The following is a 22355-nucleotide window of genomic DNA, read 5'->3' as shown; positions in this document are numbered from 1 at the left end:
ACACACGGTGTTCAGCCAAATTAAACCTTTGCAATTATATAAGGTATATACAAACTGTTGGTAAATTAAAGAAGTGCAATATAATCAGAAAATTTCAATATCACCGATGATATGTCAATCAATAGGTTAGAACAAAATCGAGCAGTCACGTATCCTTAGTCTGAGACAAACACTTTACTTTGAGCGGCTTACTTCCTTGGTAATTGCTATTAAAGGATAGTTTTATGGCTCAGTGTTATAACAAGCTAGAACGTTAGCCGAGCTAATGACTTCTGCAAGAAATTTTTTTCACGTAAGTCACGAAAACGCGGCGATAGGAGTAATGTTTGTCATTAGAATCCCTTTCGTATGTTTTGATTAATACATATATTGTTTATCCAACAATCGGATAAAAGTGGATAACACGTGTATGTGTCTAGATTAAATCCTTCGCGCCGAATATATAAGAAATTCAATGTTCATTACTAAATAGAAAATTTTCTCGATAAATTCGTTGATATCTTGAATAAAATTTTGGTATCAGTCATTCTGCTTTCACTAATCATAGTCTGTAGTTGTTGAACTACATGTGGCTCAGTAAAAAAATGAACAAGGTAGTAGTTTATAGTCACGCTATAACTTGTACACGCGCTGAACCGTGAAATTATCCCTTAAGAAGGAGAATGTTGATGCTGAGTTTCAATTGATTGAATTCCGCGAACATCATACCAGGATAGGTTTCCAAGTTACAGGATTCCAGCTGGTTTTGATTTCTCATTAGTCTTCGTTGAGTGAGTTTAGAAAAAGTTGATTGAGAATGTATGATAGAGTAAGAATTTTTTGTTGTTGTAGTAATTGTGAATTGTCGTTTGAGAGTGTTAACGTAGAAAATAAATACAAGTGTCAGACACACCGTTATAAAAGCTTGTTACAATAAAATAGAGCAGGGTGAAAATAACGCGTTGTTTTCTGTTTGTTTTCGTTGTTATCTAGGCGGGAAGAAATCTTTTTCCATTACTTTTACTGTTGATTCCCAATGTCCAATTGCCTCTTTGAGACCCGCCCTTAGGGAATCATGTTAGTTGTATTCAAGCATCCAATCAAGTCTTGAACTTGTTTTGTTGAATACATATACCGTGATTATCTGCTGACGCGGTTTATTGAAGAAATTAGAAATTGCACCAACAAGAACGTTTTCTTTTTCAGTTAAAGATTTGGCTATTTTAAAGAAAAAACAAAAATATACTAGGAATTTCATTATGAAAATGAGTGCTGTCGAAGGTCGATAAAACGGTGGGAACTGAATTGAACAGTCAACAGGTCTGGAAATTTTTTCATCTTTGGAGGGTAGGGGTGTCCAGAGTAGGCCCTCGGTGGATGATTTGTAATCATTACTACAGCAAGTGGTGTTTTAGAAAAATGGCGCAATCGTTAGGCTTATGGAGTTGTTTGATCCATATTGGGAAATTGCTGAAAATGCTTTGTTGTTTGTGGGGTGGGGAAAGTGGTTGGAAATGTAGGTAGTGGCAAAATAGAGATGCTGCTCTAAAAGGTGAGAGGAAATTATTTTCTACTGTTGATTTGATAAGTCATTAATCTGATAGATGTTGGGAATTATAAATGACAACTATACTCATTTATTGGAAAATTCGTCCTTATACAATGTGTATCTTGACAAGATACCAAAGTTTCTAACTTCAAGTATGTATTAAAATTTGTTTCTCATTTACACATTTAAACTGTTTTCATTTGGAACTGTAAATTGAACGAGTTAGAAAATAGTGTTATATGCCATAAACTTGATACAAAATATTCTTGACTGGAGTAATTCCTTTTCAATGTGAACAACAACAGTAACTATAAAAATATGTCTAACTTGAACAATGAATTCTTTGCAAAAGGGTTTTGGCAAAGATACTTAGTAAATCAGTAGTAAGCAGGATTAAAATTTCTCCCTATATCTGTATGAAATATAATCAACCAATATTCAGTGGGTAACAATAACGGTAACTATAAAAATATGTCTACCTTGAACAATGATTTCTTTGTTGTATGATGGCAACGTCAAACAACTGACAGCGTACGAAACATTCGAAAGTCGAAAGCGTCTGGTCAAACAACTGACAGCGTACGAAAGATTCGAAAGTCGGAAGCGTCTGACAGCGTGCGAGAATTTTTCTCACGTGCAAAGTGATCTCACGCGTGGATCCCGGATGATATGACAGCCATGTCATGCGCTCGTGATTGTCGTTTCAATTGTCCCGGATAATACTCTACTGCGCAGGCTTCGAGTCTTACATCCGAGAAAATTTTAAATTTTTCGCCCTGCAGAGAAGAATAGTGTGCTGTCGAGCGTTAGCGAGACAGCAATTAAAGAATACTTGAAGTGTTTGGCACGTTATTTAACTTTCACCTAAATACCAATTCTCCCAACTGCTGTCCATACAACTCTCATAAAAAAGTTGTGAGAATTAGGTAATACATGAAGACGATATCTAATCGCTGATGATTCTGTTAATTCTCGTTACGTATTTACAAGAATAATTACTAATTTTGTATGGAGAAACTAGATTTCAATCATCTTGTAAAGGAGAATTAGATTGTTGATCGATGTTGGAATTTAAACTAAAGTCAAGATGGCGGGTTTTCAATTTGTCTACTCTCCCTATCTAATTAATTACCAGTAACAAAAAATAATAATAAATATAAATCGAGCCTCACATTTTCACAACACTTGGTCAAGTCTGTTCTGATTGTCAATGTTCTACATTAAACTCTGGCTACTTTTAGGAGATTTCAGTGGAGAGATGTACCGCTAAACTCAAACAGTGCCTTCTTTACAAAAGTGAGCAATTAACCGCAAAAACACGATGTCTTATCTCTCAGCCCGGGGTACAACACAAAAGCAGAAGTTACGAAATATTCAAATTACCATCCAAACAGAACACTCCATCTGCTTTGGCCAAACAAAGCTGGATTCACCAAATTCTCTCCTTCAAGGCTAATATTAATTTCCAACGCAGCATAATACAAACAAGCTGTCGCACGATTAAAATTAAACAATAAAACTTGCATCTGTGCGATCACACCAAGAGACTCTAATTGTCCTATTGTAAATATATATTATATTTCGAGGCGTGAAGACAGAGTCACCCAGTAAGTTAATTTTCATATCTTTATAACGAAGTCTTTATCGATAAAGCGGATGTAAATACGCCTTGGCAGCAAAAAGAAAAAAAAAAAAGATCAGATAAAATTGGCCTCGCTAGTGTCTTTTTCTTTGAGAATATTGATATTAAAAAAAGATATAGAAAAGCGTGCGTGACTTTCAAAAGGAAACAATCGTGCTGATCGATTTTTTTTTTACCCACGGAGGAAACGTAATCCATCGTAGGAAAAAAGATGGCGGCTGTACATTTTACAACAATACCTTGCGAACCTAACACAGCCTATGAGGCACAAAGAAAGCCAAATTTTTACAATATTTTCCCCTGTGCTAAGGACATCGAGTAGCCTAGGTTTGAAGATTTTATAACGTTTCTCTACGTTTTTATGAACGTTGTTAAGGTTTTTGTGCGCTAAGAATTATGGGTGAATGTACCAGTCGCCATCTTTTTTCTTACGGAGGATTGTAATAAGATATTCATTAAATTTTTCTGCGACACGAAGACGCGTGTAGCGCGCACAAAATACGCGTCGTTTGATCTTGTGCCCAGATTCCTCGCGCTGTATAATGAGACAAATCTTGTCATTCAGTTGTTAACAGTAGCCATAATCGATCATGGCTCCTGATTGTTTATCAAGAAAAAACCCTAGTTCGTATAGTGTGATCGTCCGGGTGAATGTAGTTCTGAAAAGAACTTTTGTTGGTGACTGACGTTTCGACAACCTGAGCGGAAGTCATCTTCAGAGTCAAGTGAATAGTGTTTGAAAAAACCCTGTTGGTGATTTTAAAAATAAAATACTAATTAATAAATAAAAATGGATGTTAGTGAAACTACTGCTTCCAGTGTTGCTATCGGTGATAGATATTCTTTAAGATATTCTGTAATCTGGTCTGTTGCTTTTTTTAAAATTTTCGGTCGCTTCTGTCCACTTTCATCAGAGTTGCAATATTAAAGTTCGTAATTGCTAGCGTTATAACCCCGCTTTCTGTCGTTTTGAGATCGATTTTTTAAATTAACGATAAGTAAGCGCAGTCTTTAGTGGAGTGCCAGCTTTTCGCCCAGTAAGAACATTAGGCCAGATATTTCAGAAGCCCAAGGACCAACCAAAGATCGAACAAGTCCAAGGGATCATTTAGAAAGTGGGTTGCCATGACAGTGCATTCACCTACGTCGGGGGAAAACAAGCACTCGTGGAGCTCGGGCGGGGCCAAGCATGATCCAGGCCGTGCGAATAACGGCGAATCAGCAATTAAGGTGGCTGGTACCAGTTTTCTCGCGCGGGGAGTAGATCACCACCGTGCGTCACGCATGAGTAACACGCACGATAGCGTTGCGAGATTTAAAACCCGAAAGACCAAACAAATATGGCGGCGCTCGGCTTTTTTGCGTAAGGTCACTTTTTTAGTGTTGGAGACGAAATTCGCTTATAAAGGAGGCTTTAACTGCTAGAACAACTTTAATCAATTCTGTGTATTTAAGAAAAATTGTTTCGGGAATTCAATGTTTCCCAAATTTCAAGGGCAACTCGATCGACCGTGACAGCCACCGGGGGCGTATAAAGGACTCGCAAAACATAGCAAATCTACCCAGAATTTGTGTAAAAATCCTACAGAGTAAGCACAGGAGGTTGTCTTAAACGACAACTACAACTGTAAATGATGTTTTAGCAGCAAACAAAACAAAACGCCTGTTCGGAGCCCACTCGCTCGCGCGGGCACACGAAGCAGTCAGCGGTAGTCAAAATAGCTCATGAGCAACTGCTGATCTTATAAAGTCCGGATTTTTGAATGCGTGTCTACGCGCGTGGGAATAACGGAACTCGCGAAGGCTTTTACATGAAAACAAGCCCGTGACCCCTTCTTTTAATTGTTTTAATATAATATTATCATTGAGAGGAAACGTCAGAAAAAAAAATAAAAAAATTCTACGGAAGGAAATTTGCACTTTGTGCGAATTGTCGTTTTCCCAAGTTTATAAGAAATCGGCTCTGTAAAATTGTTTTAAAATTGTTGTGCAGTTTCATTTTCAGATGCCAAAAGCTATTGATTAAAAAAAAACACTCGGGGTCATCGGGTTAATTTTTTAGTTATTAGTGACATAAGCGAAAAATCAGGTCTTGAAAATCCTTTTGGAATGTTGCCATGGTAACTGCTGACGACAAAATAACACCTGTTTTAGGTCAAGTATAAATTATATAATCCAAACCTACAAAAATATTACATTGGCCCTGGTCTGCCTTTTTGTTCTATTCTTACAAAGTTATGAACCGTCCAAAACCTGAAAACTAGTACGAGGCACCTTAAACAGCATGTTGAGTCCACGGATCACATCATCCACCCGTGAGACGCCCAGATCCTCGAGTGCGATGTTACAAAACTACCACAACAAGCTTTTCTTGAAGTCATGGCACTCGACTTTAGAAAGCGCCGCTGTCAACGAGAGGAAACCACTCGTAAGAGCTTACTTGCCAGGTGACTTGAAAAGAAATCAATAAAACGACAGCAAACGGGGTTATAGCGCGAGCGATAACAACTCTTTATACAGAAGCCGACAAAAATTCAGGAAAGAAAAACAACAGGTCGGATTACAAAAAATCTGAGAGAGATACAAATATAGTCAAGCCTCTATTAAGCGGCCCTCTGTTAAGTGGTCATCCTCTATTAAGAGGTCACTATTCAAATTGCCGAAAATCGCTTCACGTATTTATTGTAAATTAAGCGGACGCGGTCACCATTTGGACTTCGGCTAATTTTATTGTAATTTTATTGTAATTTACCTCCGTAAACGGTCACCTTACTACATTAGGTGCTCAACCGGGACACAATTTTTTTTGGTCACGAAGAACTCTCGTTGGCGCTGGACAAAGTCAGTGACTTGCTTCACTAGATTAAGCTGCGCGAAATGCAACCCTAAATCACAGACGACCATCACTGATTTTTTCACTTCACTGGTTAAATGAGATGCCAAAACTGTCAATGATTTGCTTAGTTTAGGCGCTCCACGTTTACCTTACGAACAACATTACTATAAAATCTGTTGGTTAGCAATAAGTGCGTGGCTTAAATATATTCCGCGCCACAGATGTTACGAACAATAAATGCAGTTTTAATTGTGCGCTTACTTTTCTTTTCTCGTTCAGTTTTTGCCCCATGATGCGCTTAATTTTTATCATCTCTTTTAAACGGTCAACCTCTATTAAGCGATCACCTCGCTACTTCCTGAGGCTGACCGCTTGAGGACGTTCGTGCGAAAATTTTCCAGTCGATAGATCTTTTTTTTTTAAGTTTTACTGCAATCAGATGAGTTAGCTGCGTCAGAAATGCAAAAACATTTTGGCAGTATCGACTTCGTTTCAGCGTGTGGAAAACTACCCTGATTTAGAAAAATTGGCTTACGTAATTGAGTATGGTCCACAGGGGTCTATAGTTAAAAATATCGAAGGTTAGTCAACGGAGGAAAACGATCTTAGTCATATTTGTAGAAGTGGGTCTGTTGGGTAAATAATTTCGAATGTTGCCAACGTTTTCAATTCACAAAAGTTAACCCTTCAAGAGGCATTTGAAACCGCCGCACAGATAGACGAAGGGCTAAACTAAGTAACGGAATTCGATAGTGCATTTTGCAAAAAAATTCAAACTTCTAATCGAGAGAGTTTCTTTATTTTTTCGCTAAACGTAGAAAATCGGTGGAAATATTGATCCATTAAAAGAAATATAGGGGTCGCCGAAAGTTCAAGATCGTTAAATCCAGGCAAAACTGATGAAATGGCCATCTTCCCTATCATTGTTCATTTTATTACTTAGCCCGTGCATCGCTGCATGACGTTGCGTGTGAATTTGCGTGCGCAGTAGGGATGCGCAAAACATTTGCGCGAACGCTTATTGACTGTAGCTGCTCGAAATTCGCCCAGCAGGATGTCTCGAGTAGTACTGCCGTAACCGGAAATGCTCGAAGACTAGATCTCTCCATTCAATAAGAGTTGAAAATTCAGCTGAAATATAAAAATCAAAGGCCTTCTGGTGCTGAAAATACTAAAATTGCAGTCAGGGATGTACATCAGAATTAAAATTTGTGCTTGACACGGACTCTTGTTCACGCTAGAGACAACGTTAATAAAACTTCAAAGACGTTTCGAGCAAACAACTTCGGCCTTCATCGCTGTTTTAAAAAGCCAACTGAGTGACGGCTTTCTAACGGCCTTCTGGTACAGTTCTATGCTTTATCATATCGCTGAACACGCGTTACAGCGAGCAAATGATTTCCCTAGTAAGTCGATCCCTTGTCACTTTGTTATCGGAGTTTTGATTAAGTTAAAAATTGCATATGTACGTAAGCTTAACCACTCCTTAAACTATACAGCGCTTTCTTTTCTTCCACAGTGCGTAGAAAATGTATGTTCTATTTCGGGGTTTTAAAATCTGTAATGTCTTCCAAAATGTATCTCTATCACTTCACAGGAGACTGTTGTCTGCAACTGCGACTACTATTTGTACATTTCCTCAGAAACTGTCCATAAATGGGCATTCTTAGTTCAAAGACTGTTCTGTCACAGCGTGTCTGTTATTCTTTCGCTCGCAATAATACTAAGCGCATTCAGTATCAAGTTTGGAATGTTTCATGATCTTTCAAGGGTGTCAATCTCAGAGTGATTTCACTTAACCCGTGAAATAATTGCTACACAATTGGATACTATTAGATGCCACTTTACTTATTTTCGTTTACTACATTAATTAGTTTTGGCTCTTTTTGACTAATTGTTGGATGTCGTTTCACTGGTTAAATAAAATCACTCTAGCAGGAATTATATCAGTGAATTGTATTAAAATGCGTTAGTATAAAAACAACAGGAAAATAAGCTGATTAAAGAGGCGAGCCCTCATGGCACGCACCCTTAATTTCACCAAATTTAAAGTGCTTCTACAAAGAACGAAAAACGGCTTAACTTAGCGCATACATTGAATTATTCATGAGCTGACAAACTATAAAACTGCCGAGAAACAAGGAAATAGAAAACTGTTCTGTTATACTCCCCTCGAACACTTCCCCCTAACCTCTCCATCCGCAAAAAGCACGTGATCATTTTAGTAGTCCACGTGAGTACATAGTGCATTACTAAAGTGCAATAAGCTAAGATAACAACAACTAAACACAGTCGAATCTCATTGCATACCAACCCGTAAGTGGACGCTTCCTGATTTTCTCAGATGGATACAAACACTGAATCTTTAACCTTGTATAAGCTGACAGCTCTCGTCACAGCTCAATTGTTTGGTGGCCCCACTGAAGGCACCACTTACGGAAAGTTGGAATGCATGTATACCAAGTTAAATCCACGCAGTTTCTAGCAGAGTTGAAACTAGATTTTACACAGAAAGCTTTCAAGAACTACAAGAACAAAATGCGTTGAGGAAGGCAATGGCAAATTCCGCCATCAGCTGCGAGCCTGATTAAAAGAAACGACACTATTCAAAAGGAAGTAAAACACACATCAAATGAACAAACTGGCAAATGATCAAATTAGCCAAAAAATACATCAATCAATTAAAATCAATCTCCTAATGTAATGACCTGTGTCTTGAAACAATACTTAAGAACAACCGAAGAACTTAAGAAGGTCTAAGAGCAGGAAGACTTAACACCGCAAAATAAATGACGACTCTGACGAAAATAACTTGCGAAACTTTTCAGATGATTCTATCATCTATAGAGGAAAATCATCAAAGAGAACGCCTTCCTAATTTTCAAATCTCTAGTCACTTTACGAGTTTTCCTCTTTGAAAAGATAAACTAAAATACGACATAATCTCCTTTATAACTAGGTTGAAATTTACTGGCATGAAAATCAATTCAAAATTGAAATGAACTGAAAATGTACTGTAAAGCAGTATAAATTCAAAAAGCGAAAAAAGAACAATAATCGATCAGAATTGAAATGTGTAAAGTTCAAACTGACAACTTGATTAACTTAATTTTGGTTTCTTGTGGAGAATACGGGGGCACCGCGAGGAACTGGGGAGAGGGGAAATGGGGTGGGGTCGGTAGTTTTCATTCACAAAGCAACTCCGATAATGGTCAATTCAGTGTTATTTCTAACAATTCTTGTATTTTCTTTTAATGGAAATAAGATACAATTGTCGGATAGGAGAAGTCACGTCAATTTCTTAGGAGTTCGCCATATTTTTTTACACTGTTCATTTTCCTTCTGCCTGACATCCTCCACCTCGTCACTTATATGCGTCACCCCCAAGAAAACTCATTTTTGCGAACGTGCTGTTTACAATTTGTTAATATCCTATAATTCGACATGTCCTAACAGGTACATTCCAGTCACGCATTGCCCTTGTGATGATTATAATGTGCATGAGAGTGGAGTTCCCTTTCAGTCGGAGCAAGATGTCGTCTGAGCACCAATACGCGATGCACTTCTTTCTCATTTTCTTGTTGATTTGCGTGGGCGCTCCAGCCACTGAAGGTATGGGTCGACTCTTTACATTTTGTGACTGTAAACCTTAATTCAACTTTTCGCGGCAAGCGCAGGCGTTTTTACGTCTTGTTGATCAGACAAGAAGTGAGCTGAAAGTTGGGGGAGGGGCGCACAGATCAAGGAAATTGAGAATTAAATCTCTTCCTAAAGCAACTAACATGTCCATTCCTAGGATATCGGCCGTGCATTCAGTTAAAACTTTGTAAGTGCGATAATTTTGAAGAAAAAAGTCTTATTTATTCCTTTATAGCACTCGGATTCAAGGCCGGAAAAGAAAACGTAACAACAAGCTCACTAGGGCTGTTCGGTTGTAAGAAGATTTACTTCCAAACGCCACTTTACGGCCGACAGCAAGTAACGGTTCTCGCCTCAGTTGGCCATACCGTGAAGAGCCAAATCCCTCGGAACGGCGCTGCAGTCTGGGTAGAAGATGTTAAAGCGAGTGAATTTACTGTCTGTGTTCTAGAATTTGCTAACGGTTCAAATAAGTCCATTGAGGTAAACTATCTTGCGTTTGAAACGAAACCAGATGGATCTCAAATTGGCACCACATCCTTAAACTCTTGGACAACTGGAACGGAATGCAAGAGGATCGATTTCCAGCAGGTTAGAATTTGTTTTGTTAAGTGGTACTGATAGAGGGCAAAGAGATATATAAAGCGTTTATGAAAAAGGGAACCGTGATTGTGGATGTGGACTAGAAAGAAGCAAATCAGTTACACAAAACACATTAAGACGGTCAGTTAGCCCCCAAAAAATGATTGCACTATACAAAGTAATCTTATGTGTATAACAAAAGATGAAGAAATGGTGTGTAAAAATTGAAGATCGAAGAATTAGGCCTGGCCACGCACTCAGAATTTCCTAAAAATTGCAAAAAGATAAATAATTAAATAAAAGCCAAAAGTTGCCAATCAATAGGAAAAAGCTTCCTTACAGTTAACCAGTTTTTTTGTTTGAAAAATTCGTAAAAAAAGTTGTCAATATTTTAGAAGGGAAATAGCACTGAAAAGAGTTGTCCTTAAAGATTGTTTTCAGCATCAAAAGGGCCGGTTTAAAACTGCTTAAGAATCGCAGAGCTCAGAGAAATCTCGCACTCTGATTGGTTACCCAGGCGAGGTGCTTAGCGTGGAATTGCGACTCTTGAAAGCGAGGCCTTGCGTGATATTGCACCGAAACAACAAAAAAACGTTAACAGTGACCTTTTAATCATGTTTCACAAAGCCAAAAACAAGCACAAGGCTTTTTCAAAATGGAAATGAAGTTTCGCTCTGCTTTGAACTAAAGTACAACTTTTCAGAGAGATAGAAAAAGCTGATTACGCTAGCGACTACCTGAAAACGACAAAATCATAACTTGGACAAGAAAATTGCCGAAGCGAACCAGGAGAAAGCCGCAAGACAGAGTTCAGCAGCCGAAGAAGCTCCAGTGTCAATTAATTGTGACATACACAGAAGACGAAATGGCAGTTCTCAAAGAGAGCATTACCCCACCAAATACAAAGAAAACACAGCTACAGTACAGCATTCATTTTGAGTATGTAGTCCATCTCCTAAGAGTCTCAATTATCTTACCAAGTTTTTCCTCACTCCAGTAAAGAAACCAACATCAAATATCTTGTATAAAATGGTTCAAGTCGACCGAAATACACTTGCAAATCGCCTCAACCGCGTCCTTGGATGGCAAATTTACAAACTCAAGCGGCGGTACAACAGTCGTATTCAAAGCCTACACGACGACTTTCATCCGCTGAAAATCTCGGAGCTGACAGGTCACGCTAACCCAGATTCAACTGCAAGTTACAGCCTCTGGAAAAACGACGAAGGATGTCAAACAAGGTGGCTGGGTTTGCATTCAGTGCTTCTGTTTAACACTTGAGGCGCCTTCGGCTCCACGCAAAATTAACAGCGGGCTAACCTCGCCACCAGCAGTCATCACTTGTGATTTACGGCGACAGCTCTCGGTTGACTGTTTACTGATCGGGCATCGTTTGACAACTCCCCAGTAAATATTTCCATCAACTTGCAATATGGTATATCGTCAGTTTTCGGTAAGCTTTTTTGCTGAGGGAAATAGAATTGGACTTTTTCAGTATTCTTAACTCGCGCGTTGTTCAGACACGAACATCGAAAATTCAGCTTGTATTTAAATTTGAATTTGAGTGTAAAATTATTCTTTACTTCAAAATGTTTGCTCAAAGTTGTTGAATAGTGTTTTCCGCTAGGTTCGCTTTCTGGCTTCACTTCGCGATTTGTGCAATATCGGTTTTTCGCGTGAAATTTACCGTGCAAGTCACGCGGAGTTAGGTAATGAATTTTCCTTTACTGAAAATTGTCAATCATCTGCCATGTTGAAACGCGACTTGCGCAACCACTGACCACTGTAATTTGGCGTGATTGCTCAGCATAAAGTATTGGAGATATATAGCGTCAGAGGATAAATATTGATATGCGGAATATTTCACAATTTAACTGCAGAAAAAAGACTAAAAAGTTGCCTCTCTTAGTGAGAAGTTGCCCCAAGTGGAACAATTGCCTTGTAATTAAAAAGTTGCCAAGCAACTTGAGGCTAAGCCTGTATAGAAAACTATTTCAATGCAATCGAAAAATATGAGTTAACTGTCACTATGTTGAAATTTTGTAGAATATTAGAAGCGTTTATCAACTGAGACCAACTAAAAAGACCATTTTTCTTCATAAACGCGAATATTCCTGATGCAAAAGATTAAAAACAATTAATAATAAGCTGATTAATGGCTATTGGATTGAGGTGTATTTTTTCTGTTATTAAAATATCTTTGGCGGGCTCTTGTTGAGAAAATATTTACACTTTTAGTTACCTGAAACGTGTTGCTTGACTCAGTTTTGAATATTAATTATTAATTTGTTATTTGAGTCATTTTGTATTTTTACCATCCCAAATGTTCAATCAGTTTTTCAAAGATCTGTTGGAATCTCATGGTGTCCCTAAAGTGGAAGAACATTTGACACTCAAGCAAGCATTCACGCATTCTCTCATTATCGTTCATTTACTTTTCCCTGATCTGTTCATTCAGTCATTCACCCACTCACTCGCTTAATTTACTAATCTTAACTTCTCTCATTATTTCATTTCAGCGGTTTTCGACTCCTCCAACCATATTTGTAACTGCTAGTCACCAAGTTCCCAAGAGACCTCAAGATGCCATGGCCGTGTGGGTGGAGGAGTTGCGCGTGGACAATTTCGAAATTTGTCTCAGAGAAGCAAAGATTTTCGATGGACCTCATAAAGGCATAAAGATAGTGAGTAAATCTCAGTTTCGTTTTCTGTCAGTCGTCACTCTAATCAACTACGCTCTCCCAAAGAATTGCATTTCATCAAAGTTGAATGAAAATCATGATGACCCCTGACTAAAGAGCAGTAATCTGAAATATTTACATGCGTTACGATGTTCCAAATATATCAGAGGTCAACTTCCCCTTGTGACGTGCCTGATCACCGTCCATTTCAAGCTGTTCCAGATGAGTCTTTTTTGTGTACCAGTATAAAACATCAATCGTTGGCTTTCAAAAGAAAACAATACAAAGAAAATATGTTTTTGTTAACTCTTTAATAAACCTCAAGCTACTTGTAGAAACCATGTGGTAGAAACCGTTGACTGGAAGCAGCTGAATGCATACACAAGGAGAGTTGCCTCGTTTACAGATTTTTTTTCCTGAAAAAAGGCTAATTATCAACATCTTACTGGGTTTGCGTATCTTGCCGATAATTTCATGTACTCTTGTACGTTGGTTAAAACAGTCCCTAATTGTGCATGTTTTTATTTCTTTAATAATTGACAGGTCTCAACTACAATATCTTTTATTTCTTCAGCAGAATTGGATGGCGTTCACAAATCTGAGTGTTGACAATTTTACCATAACCGACAGTCTCGTGTTTACCAATACAAACTCACCATCTGATCAGGATAACTACGCTTTCTGTCAAGTAAGAATAATTATTGCCGGCCCGCGGCATTATTGTTTCTTATCTAAATCCTCTTTATAATAGGGCATCAAAAGGGCAACTGAACAACAGCAATGCTTTCATAACAATGGAGGAAGTTAAAATTGACTGTTAAACGGGGAACTATTTGACCTGTGGGCCCACAAAATCTGTCATAAATAGTTTCTGAGACTCAATTTCATCTTCGGTGACCAACGGATCAAACATACTTTTCCTCTTGTTCAAATCAAAGCTGCTCGGATTTGGAATCTAAACATTGGAATCAGCGCATTATAAATACCAATAAGGATTATTTATCAACCCGGCTTACCTCTAAAAGAGACTCGTGGAAATGCAATCGATATAAAGAAATTTTTTTCTTTCACATTGCAGACAGTGAACTTCACAAAACCATTTTATGCTCGTCCCGTTGTGTTAGTGACGCCCAAACGCACTGACAACAACAACAATGCAAATCTCTCTAGGTCACGTTGTAACGCTGTCACCGCTTGGGTTGAGGTAAGGAATACCTGTTGTGACCTTTGTGCGAGTTTAGCAAACTCTCATCAGGTAATGGCACAAACATCCCAAGTTCCTCGAGACCCGTAAATATTAGACGACATTGCGCAACAACGTAATTATAACAGTTTGTATGGGAATGTAACAATCGCATATAACAGCTCGAGACATGGAAACAAAATTCAATAAAAAAATAATTACTTTAACTCTTCCGTTTGTTACTTGTGTTTCTATGCTGTTTTGGGGCCGTTTCAAAGCGATTTCAGTAAGTTTTAGTTTCACCGTAACTTTCGTTTACACGAGTTCTTTAAAACTATTCGGGCTGTATAGCAACTTGAATTAGGCCGGGTTTAATTCATCTTTGGTTTTATTCAGCATACATCTACAACTGATGCACAAGTGTGTGTGAAGAATTACAACAGCGACGCCAACAATAAAGATGTTATCACTGTCGACTACATGGTCACTGGAGGTAGGCAAAAAGATTTCATTTGGATATTCAAAACCCACTTGGTATATTCAACATTCTCTTTCCGGTACCCCCTTTTCCCCTCCGGGATGTTGTTCAGTGCAATAATCTTTAAAAAAGCTTGCGAGCCCACACTGAGAAGGCAGAAGTGGGAATAACTATCAAGCAAGTGTGTACTAGAATATCAAATCGTTTACTGACAATTGTTTGTGTCTTGCCAGACTTGGATCCTTGCATCGACGTGACATGTCATTATCACTGCCTGTGTAAAGCGTTTGGACCAAATGATGCTCGCTGCGTTGCTGTTGACAGTTGTCCATCGTACCAGGAACCAGTCTGCTCATCAAATGGCACAACATACGACAATGAGTGTTTGTTTCGACAGGAAATGTGCATTCAGCGATTGAATTTCTCTGTGCAACACCCTGGTAGTTGTGAAGGTTAGAAATTGTTTTAGGCAGAATTTTCTGAAGATGTCGAAGAAGATGGTGATGGTTACGATGAGAAAACGTGAGAAGTTTAAATCGCTTGTGCTGATTAGTGTTTTGCACTGTTATTTTTTAAAGGATTTCCTTTCCAGCGAGGTCGCCGTCACATGCCACACATTCCTTCACTGGGATATTCTCATTGTGAAGTAATTGGCCTCAAGCAATATGTGTTTTATCCTGACAAACCACTTGAAGTCCAGATCACTGTCAATCATATTGACACCAGTGACAAGTCATATGTACATGATGCCGCTGTGTCGTGGGTCGAAAATGTCAGTTATGATCGATTCACTGCATGTGTGATGGCGGCAGGCTACAATGAGCGGAAATCAAAAGCTAACGTAACAGTTGATTGGATGGCGTACCAAGGGGCTCCAGTGGGTGGTGTTGCCGGGGAAGTGCGGATATCACAATGGTGGACTGGAACGACTTGTAAATCTGTCAATTTTCCATCGGTAGGTACTTTTTGTTTCATTTTACAACTCAAGTTCACGAAGAGTAGTGTTCAATAGCATATAGTGGTCGGATTCAGGTCAAAATAATATGATTTTATTTGCACTAATGGACCTAAAATGTTGCTTTGCACTAAGCCATTAGAGCATCAATCCGCACTAGATTTCCAAACTCTCGTTACTGTTAAACAGCACTAGGACAACAGCAACAACAACAACATCAGTAAGATGAACGTCAATGGTAACAACCTGTGTTTGTTTGTTTGTTTTTTTGTTTTCTATGCAGAGAAAGTTTTCAGTGATGCCCTCAGTGTTTGTAACCGCTGCGCACTATCGTGCAGGACTCAAGCGTGACGCTGCGAGTGTGTGGATTGAAGACGTCACGCAATCCTCGTTTAAAGTTTGTTTGAGAGAGCTGCAGAACTACGCAGGATCTCACGACGATGTTTACACTGTAAGTGTGTACACCTTCGTTTACTCACCAGCCACGAGAAACTGAGAGATCTTTATCACTTACTATAGCTTATTAAAAGTTAGTTTATCTCCAGAACCTGGTCTTATGGACTGCGAACTTAGTTTCTAATGTCAGTTACCATGCATGCTTACATATTTAGAGAAAACAGAATCTGGATTCAAACGTTTACTGAATGGTTATCTCGATTAATTTTGCGAAAAAAAAAATACTATTTCTATCTTAATTTCCTTGTTAATGTTTATTTATTTTTCTCTCTTTTAGAAATGGTTGGCGTTTTCTTCTCTCCACAAGCCTCTTTTTACAGAACACCGTTCAGTCTATTTTGCTAACGCCCAACATCCACCTGCAGATTACAACAATGCCTTTTGTAAGGTTGGTATCTCTTTCTTCTTATTAGAGAGGTGGCCTAGAACTACTTTTTCAAAAGTTTCAAGAGTTAGTGTACAGATCCTACAGAAAAAAAAATGTAAATTAAAACTATACTGTAGGTTATTATTTCGTTTGCGAGCAGAATCAAAGTTAGATAACAGCTCGCTTAATGAGAGTTTTTCTTTAGGATGTCCGCTTCACTGAAAAGTACAACAGCACACCGAATGTATTTGTTTCCGCGAACCATTCATCTAGCGGTGGAAATCAACAACCAGTACACAATGGAATAACTGCTTGGGTGGAGGTAATTCTGTTTCCTCACTTCTTTAGGCATATCCATAGCATCTTCATTTTTGACACGCCGGTCGAACCAAATCTCGTCTATTTGACAAAAGTTGTTCGTTTCTTCCAATTTTCTTAAACAACAATGCAAAATTAATATTGTACCTTTTTACATCCATTATCATATTGTTTTAATTTGCATTGTCTTAAATCGCGAGAAAATCTTAAAATCCAAAATGGCGTCTCCAAGATGGCGGAAGTTATAATCGATAAAAACATTTCCTGTTGTACAGAATGTTGAGGGATATCTACTAGGGGCAAATAAGATGATATTGATATGTCTTACTAGAATGAAAACTCACGAAATTAAATAGTATTCAGAATATCACCGTTAATCTTGTGGAAATTATTTCAGTTTTCGACTTCAGTTTAGGAGACCACTGATTATTTTGGTTCTTTTCTTGCAGTACATCAATAAGACCGGTGTCCGAGTTTGTTTAAAAGAGTTGTACGGGACAAAGTATGATCCACTGTCTATCTCATACACTGTCCTGTCAGGTACGGACAAAAATAATTGAACGTTAATTTTATTATTCTCAAGATCAGTAGTTTAGCTCAGTTAGTATTCATGTTTTAGTAACCTCTGTGTCTTATATTGTTAAAAATAAGATTTGAGCAGGGTCTTTTATTTTCATGGTCAGAAGTTAATTTCATAACAAACGACGTCCAATATTTTAGTCATGCAGGAGTACAATGCCAAAACATGTGAAGGCTTGACAAGCAACTATTTCCTTTTTAAAAAACACTCAAGACATTCTTAATGCTTTTTTTCACTTCTTAAGGATTTATTTTTGTTTACATCTACAGACATTTGTCAGCCAGGATGGACTTACTTTGGTGGTTATTGCTACTTTTCAAGCCCCGCATGCGCCACATGGTTGACTGCTGAGTCCAACTGTTCTGAGATGAACTCTGATCTGGTGACAGTGCACAACCAGGAGGAAAACGTATTTATTCAACACCGTCATTCTGGCGCTAGATCATGGATAGGGCTGAATGACCGCAGTGTTGAAGGCTCTTTTGTGTGGACAAACAAAGAAATTAGCGGTTTTAGGTTCTGGGCTCCAAAGCAACCAAACAACTGGAACAACGAAGACTGTGTGCACACTCTTGGCGTGAGGCATGGATACGCTTGGAATGACGTGCCATGTGATAACTGCTTCAACTTTACTTGTTTTACAGGTGTTAAATCTCTTGTTTAATGTGGTTAATTTACATTCTGTAAATCTACTAAAAAAAAAAGATTTGACTCCCCAGAATGTAGCCAGGAATAATCTTGCGCGCTCAAAAAGGTTCCTTGGTTAATTTTCAAAATAGTTTGTTACAAACCAATACTGTAAACATTATTCGTTCATTTGATGACTATTTCATGTTTTTTCCAAATTTTATTTTTTCAGATCTGGAGGAATGCTACACCAACACTCATAATTGTGACGGAAATGCAGATTGTGCGAATACCGTGGGCTCATATTCCTGTAAGTGTAGAGCTGGATATACCGGAGACGGAAAAACTTGCAATGGTAAGAAATCTACCAACCATCAAACAAACAACACCTAAGCAGCAATACATTTGATATTGATGCTGAATGTACTGAGCAATCTCACTTCATTTTCAACAACTATGAATTTTTTCCTCCTTTGATGGGCTTAAAAAAACTGTAATCAGCAGCTCTTGTGCAATGAGAATAACAATAGAGAAAAGTTCAACCTTTTTTTAACAATTTCGAAGCCGGCGCTAATGGCTTAGAACCGGGGTAATATAAATCATCCCAAAGCAGCTGAGAATTAGTTAGAGATTGTGGAAAGTAAAATAAATTTACTTTTCATTGAAAGGTACTGACTACTTACCGTAAAATTTTGACGGACTGTTCTCAAGCTGTATGCTTCTTAGATGAAATGGTTAGACTAACGACAGCTCAACGTTTATTTATTTACTCCTTTAATCCTGTTTCAGACGTAGACGAGTGCTCTTCAAACTCTCATAGCTGTAATATGAATGCTGCTTGTAACAATGCTCGTGGATCTTACACTTGTGCGTGCAAAGCTGGATACTCAGGCGATGGCAAAAATTGCACTGGTAAGTTATTTTTACAGTTGACAAGAACTACAAAAGGTATTGGTTGAAAAGGCTATTCGCCTTACAAATTTATAGCATGTAAAATATACTTATGTTTTTTTTGGTCTGGTTTTTGGATGCAAAACATGAAAAGGGGGATATTTACATGTGTTTTGGTTCTATTCACGGGCAACATCTAAGGTGTGAACAATTAGCAATCAGTTTTGTCTATTTGTACATTTAATTGCTGGTCAATATGCTGTTTAAAATTTAGAGATCTCACATCTTAAGAAACGACGCCCTTTTAGGAATTTTCACAAAGATAACTAACTGAGAACCAACACGGCTCATGGAAGTCACGGTTCCCAAATAATAAAACTTCTCACCTTCCTTTGGAAAACGGGTTCTTTTGATATGCAAACATATTCCTCTGACCAGGAATAGCAATATGGCTGCCATGACAACGCTCTACAACCAGAACTATTTCCCTTGAGAGGTTTTATTAACAAACATCGTGAACCTCCAATTACGACACGTACTATCAAATTTACGATAAAGTACTATTTATATCAATAGCACGAAAACTCCTTACTTCAGAACATAAAGCACTTTTTGTTGAACAAGGAAACAACAATTTATGTTTTATCCTGTTCCTTATTACCCAAAGATATCGATGAGTGTGTCAGCGGTGTACACGACTGTCACCGTTCAGCTTCATGTACGAACACTGTAGGATCCTACACATGTACATGTAACCATCCTTTATCAGGAGACGGCAAAACCTGCAGGTACACCGCGGCAGGTGAGTATTTCACGTTTATTGTACTTCAATTTTGGTAGTAGTGGTTAGAGTTAAGCTAAAATTGTCCCCCAAATATGATGTCAAAAAACGAACAAAAAAACCTGAGATTTCATCTTAGTTACAAACTGCTTTTTTGTGAGATGGTTTGAAGAAAAACAATTCGCCAAAACTAATTCATGGATGGTGCATCTCAGCTGTTAATATTACAAAACTCGGACCGCTCAGAGAGCCAATCAGATTTCTCCTTTCCATCTCGGATAAGTTTGCCATATTGCAAGGACTGTTACAGCTGCAACAAAAAGAGGACACGACTCAGTTATGTTGTTTACTACCTCCTTGCTACTACAAACACGCTTTGACATTAACATTAACCCTATTCAGATAGAAAGGGGTGGGGGTTTGGGGTGGAGCGAAAAGAACCTATGTGAAATTGAATCATAAAAAAACATCTTCCAAAATTTTAATATTTATAAAAGCTGTCAAATTTCGTGAGTTTGTCTGCCGGTAATTTTTCCATTGAGAATTCTGACGTCGGCGCTGAGCATTGGTTATGATGTTACGTTTTCCTGACAAATACTATCCGAATATTTTCCTGTTCGGGATTTAAAATCATCCGTTAAGAGTGTTGATTACTGCGACCCAAAATGTAGGACGTGATATTCCAGATAAAAATATCTTAAGTTGTACGGTGGCATAAAACGACCACCTTTAAAATATGTCTCCGAACAAACAATACACCTTTGGTCAGCGTCACATTTGCGGTGAAAGTAAAGATGGTCACCTTATAACTGGTGAAGATGACAGTGGTATTAATTCTTAGCGAAACCAACTTTCAACATGACCCATTAAAACATACACTAGGTATAAAATGGATCCAAAAAACGTGCTTATATGTTAATTTTGCAGCGGGTCTTAACTATTCCAGCATTGTGGGAAACAGCCAGAATTTTTTGACATGGCTGGATAAATGGTTAAAGCCTGTAACTCGCCAATCTTCTTACTGGAATCGCTGTTACCAGGCAACTGTAAATGGTTGGTCTTCCTATACCTTCCATTCAAAGTGTGACGGCAAAGGTCCAACTGTCACAATCGTTCGTGTTGGGAAATATATTTTTGGAGGATACACAAGTTTGTCATGGAGTAAGTGCTATGATGAATTTCATTTTATCACAGGTAACCCAAGCTCAAGCTGTGGGTCAGCGATGATTATATTGCACAATAGCGGTCTCAGAGAATTTTAAAACGAAGTTTTAAAATGGAATATTTTACAATACGGTGTAGGAAATTTCAGAGCTGGGAAATTCTTAACAAAATTGCTTACCTTACTTCCACGATGTATAATTTGCTCTGTTTACATGTCTCATAACTCATTCGATTTTGGGAGATAACTCCGGGATGGAAGACCTTTATAGGAAGCGGTAACTTGCTATAATGGGTTGGAATCATTAAAGAAAGGGTGCAGAAAAAAGGGTCACCCAGAGAAAGCAAAGTAAGTCAGTGATACTAAGAATTTTCTGGTTAACATATCGTGATAAACAGGCGAATAGAAACTTGCATTTTTAGAACCGGGTATCATAAGCTGTATGACCGATTTCAGACGACAAAGTAATGGATTTGAGTGGTTTTGATCTGAAGAATGATGTTTCATGCATGCAAAACTGAGAAAACTATTTTTACGTAAGTTATAAAATGTCGCATGGAAATCACATGTAGTCAGAAATCGGGGCAGTGGTTCCAGTCTCCCACCGGCCTTGCTTATCCGAGAATCGAAGTTATGAAAAACTTAGGACACATTTTACATACAGGAACAAGAGAACTTAAAATTAACACTACAAGAAATTATGCCGACCTTAGAATAATAGCAAAATTTTCTGAACCAATCAAATTAACATTGTAATACGTCATTAAGTGTCAATAAACATCATTAACGTTGGACTTCTTTTTCCATTGTGTATTTCAAATTAGGTTACAGTTGTGGATATCGCTACGATTCAGCAGCCTTTCTCTTCTCACTGGCTAACAAGCCTGGTTGGCAGCCACTAAAGCTAGATCAAACAGGAAAGTATAGTTATCGGAGAAGCTATTCCATCTACAGCTGCTCTTCCTATGGACCAACATTTGGAGGAGCACACGATATTTACATTGCCAACAACGCTGCGTCAAATACCAACTCATACGCCGATAACCTTGGACACACCTACAGCCCGCCACCTGGCTACAGCTATCAATCCTCCTTCACGCGATCATTCCTGGCGGGTAGTTCCAACTTCCGACCTGACGAAGTCGAAGTCTTTTATGAAACTACCTGAAGAAATCGCGGAGCTTGGAGTCTTAGTTTTACGCACCCTGTACAGAACAACTAAACCTTTGCAATTATATAAGGGTATAAGCAAACATTGTTGGTAAATTGTAGAAGCGCAATATAATCAGAAAATTTCAATATCACCGAGATATGTCAATCTATATGTCAGTTTACTTTGAGCGGGTTACTTGTTTGATAATTGCCATTAAAGGATAGTTTTATGGCTCCGTGTTATAATAAGCTATAACGTTTGCCGAGCTAATGACTGCTGGAAGGAATTTTCCTTTAAGTCTTTCATGTCAGTCATGAAAACGCTGCGATAGGAGTAATGTTTGTCATTAGAATTCCTTTTGTATGTTTTGATTAATACATATATTGTTTATCCAACATTCGGATAAAAGTAGATAACACGTGTGTGTGTCTAGATTAAATCCTTCGCGCCGAATAAGAAACTCAATGTTCATTACTAAATTCGAAATTTTCTCGAT

At 38.2% G+C, this 22355-nt stretch overlaps 1 protein-coding gene across 2 annotated transcripts; it reads left to right on the top strand.

Annotated features, from left to right (window-relative positions):
• The first annotated feature begins 8751 nt into the window (after positions 1 to 8751).
• LOC145494383 (uncharacterized) lies at positions 8752 to 21977 on the top strand. Of its 2 annotated transcripts, XM_081473837.1 has the most exons (18): positions 8752 to 9618; positions 9881 to 10236; positions 12747 to 12911; positions 13486 to 13596; positions 13987 to 14112; positions 14488 to 14584; positions 14803 to 15021; positions 15148 to 15524; positions 15808 to 15975; positions 16258 to 16368; positions 16553 to 16669; positions 17115 to 17205; positions 17515 to 17889; positions 18105 to 18227; positions 18662 to 18784; positions 19431 to 19565; positions 20472 to 20705; positions 21531 to 21977. In XM_081473837.1, exons 1-18 carry the CDS (start codon positions 9492 to 9494, stop codon positions 21872 to 21874), a joined length of 3399 nt encoding a protein of 1132 aa, XP_081329963.1. In that variant the 5' UTR covers positions 8752 to 9491; the 3' UTR covers positions 21875 to 21977. The 2 variants fall into 2 exon arrangements, with proteins under 2 accessions (XP_081329963.1, XP_081329962.1); XM_081473836.1 differs by lacking the exon at positions 8752 to 9618 and having other exon boundaries at positions 10182 to 11680; positions 20472 to 21568.
• Positions 21978 to 22355: the final 378 nt, after the last annotated feature.

This window comes from Orbicella franksi, chromosome 8, assembly GCF_964199315.1.
Source record: "Orbicella franksi chromosome 8, jaOrbFran1.1, whole genome shotgun sequence".
Lineage (NCBI taxonomy): Eukaryota > Metazoa > Cnidaria > Anthozoa > Scleractinia > Merulinidae > Orbicella > Orbicella franksi.
Note: the sequence above shows the minus strand (reverse complement) of the source record. Positions and strands in the feature narration are given on the sequence as shown.

Coding starts and splice junctions, on each gene's coding strand:
- LOC145494383 (XM_081473837.1), top strand. CDS start 9,492: ATGATTATAATGTGCATGAGAGTGGAGTTCCCTTTCAGTCGGAGCAAG. Junction 13,597..13,986: donor ATAACTACGCTTTCTGTCAA/GTAAGAATAATT, acceptor TTCACATTGCAG/ACAGTGAACTTCACAAAACC. Junction 15,022..15,147: donor ACACCCTGGTAGTTGTGAAG/GTTAGAAATTGT, acceptor TATTTTTTAAAG/GATTTCCTTTCCAGCGAGGT.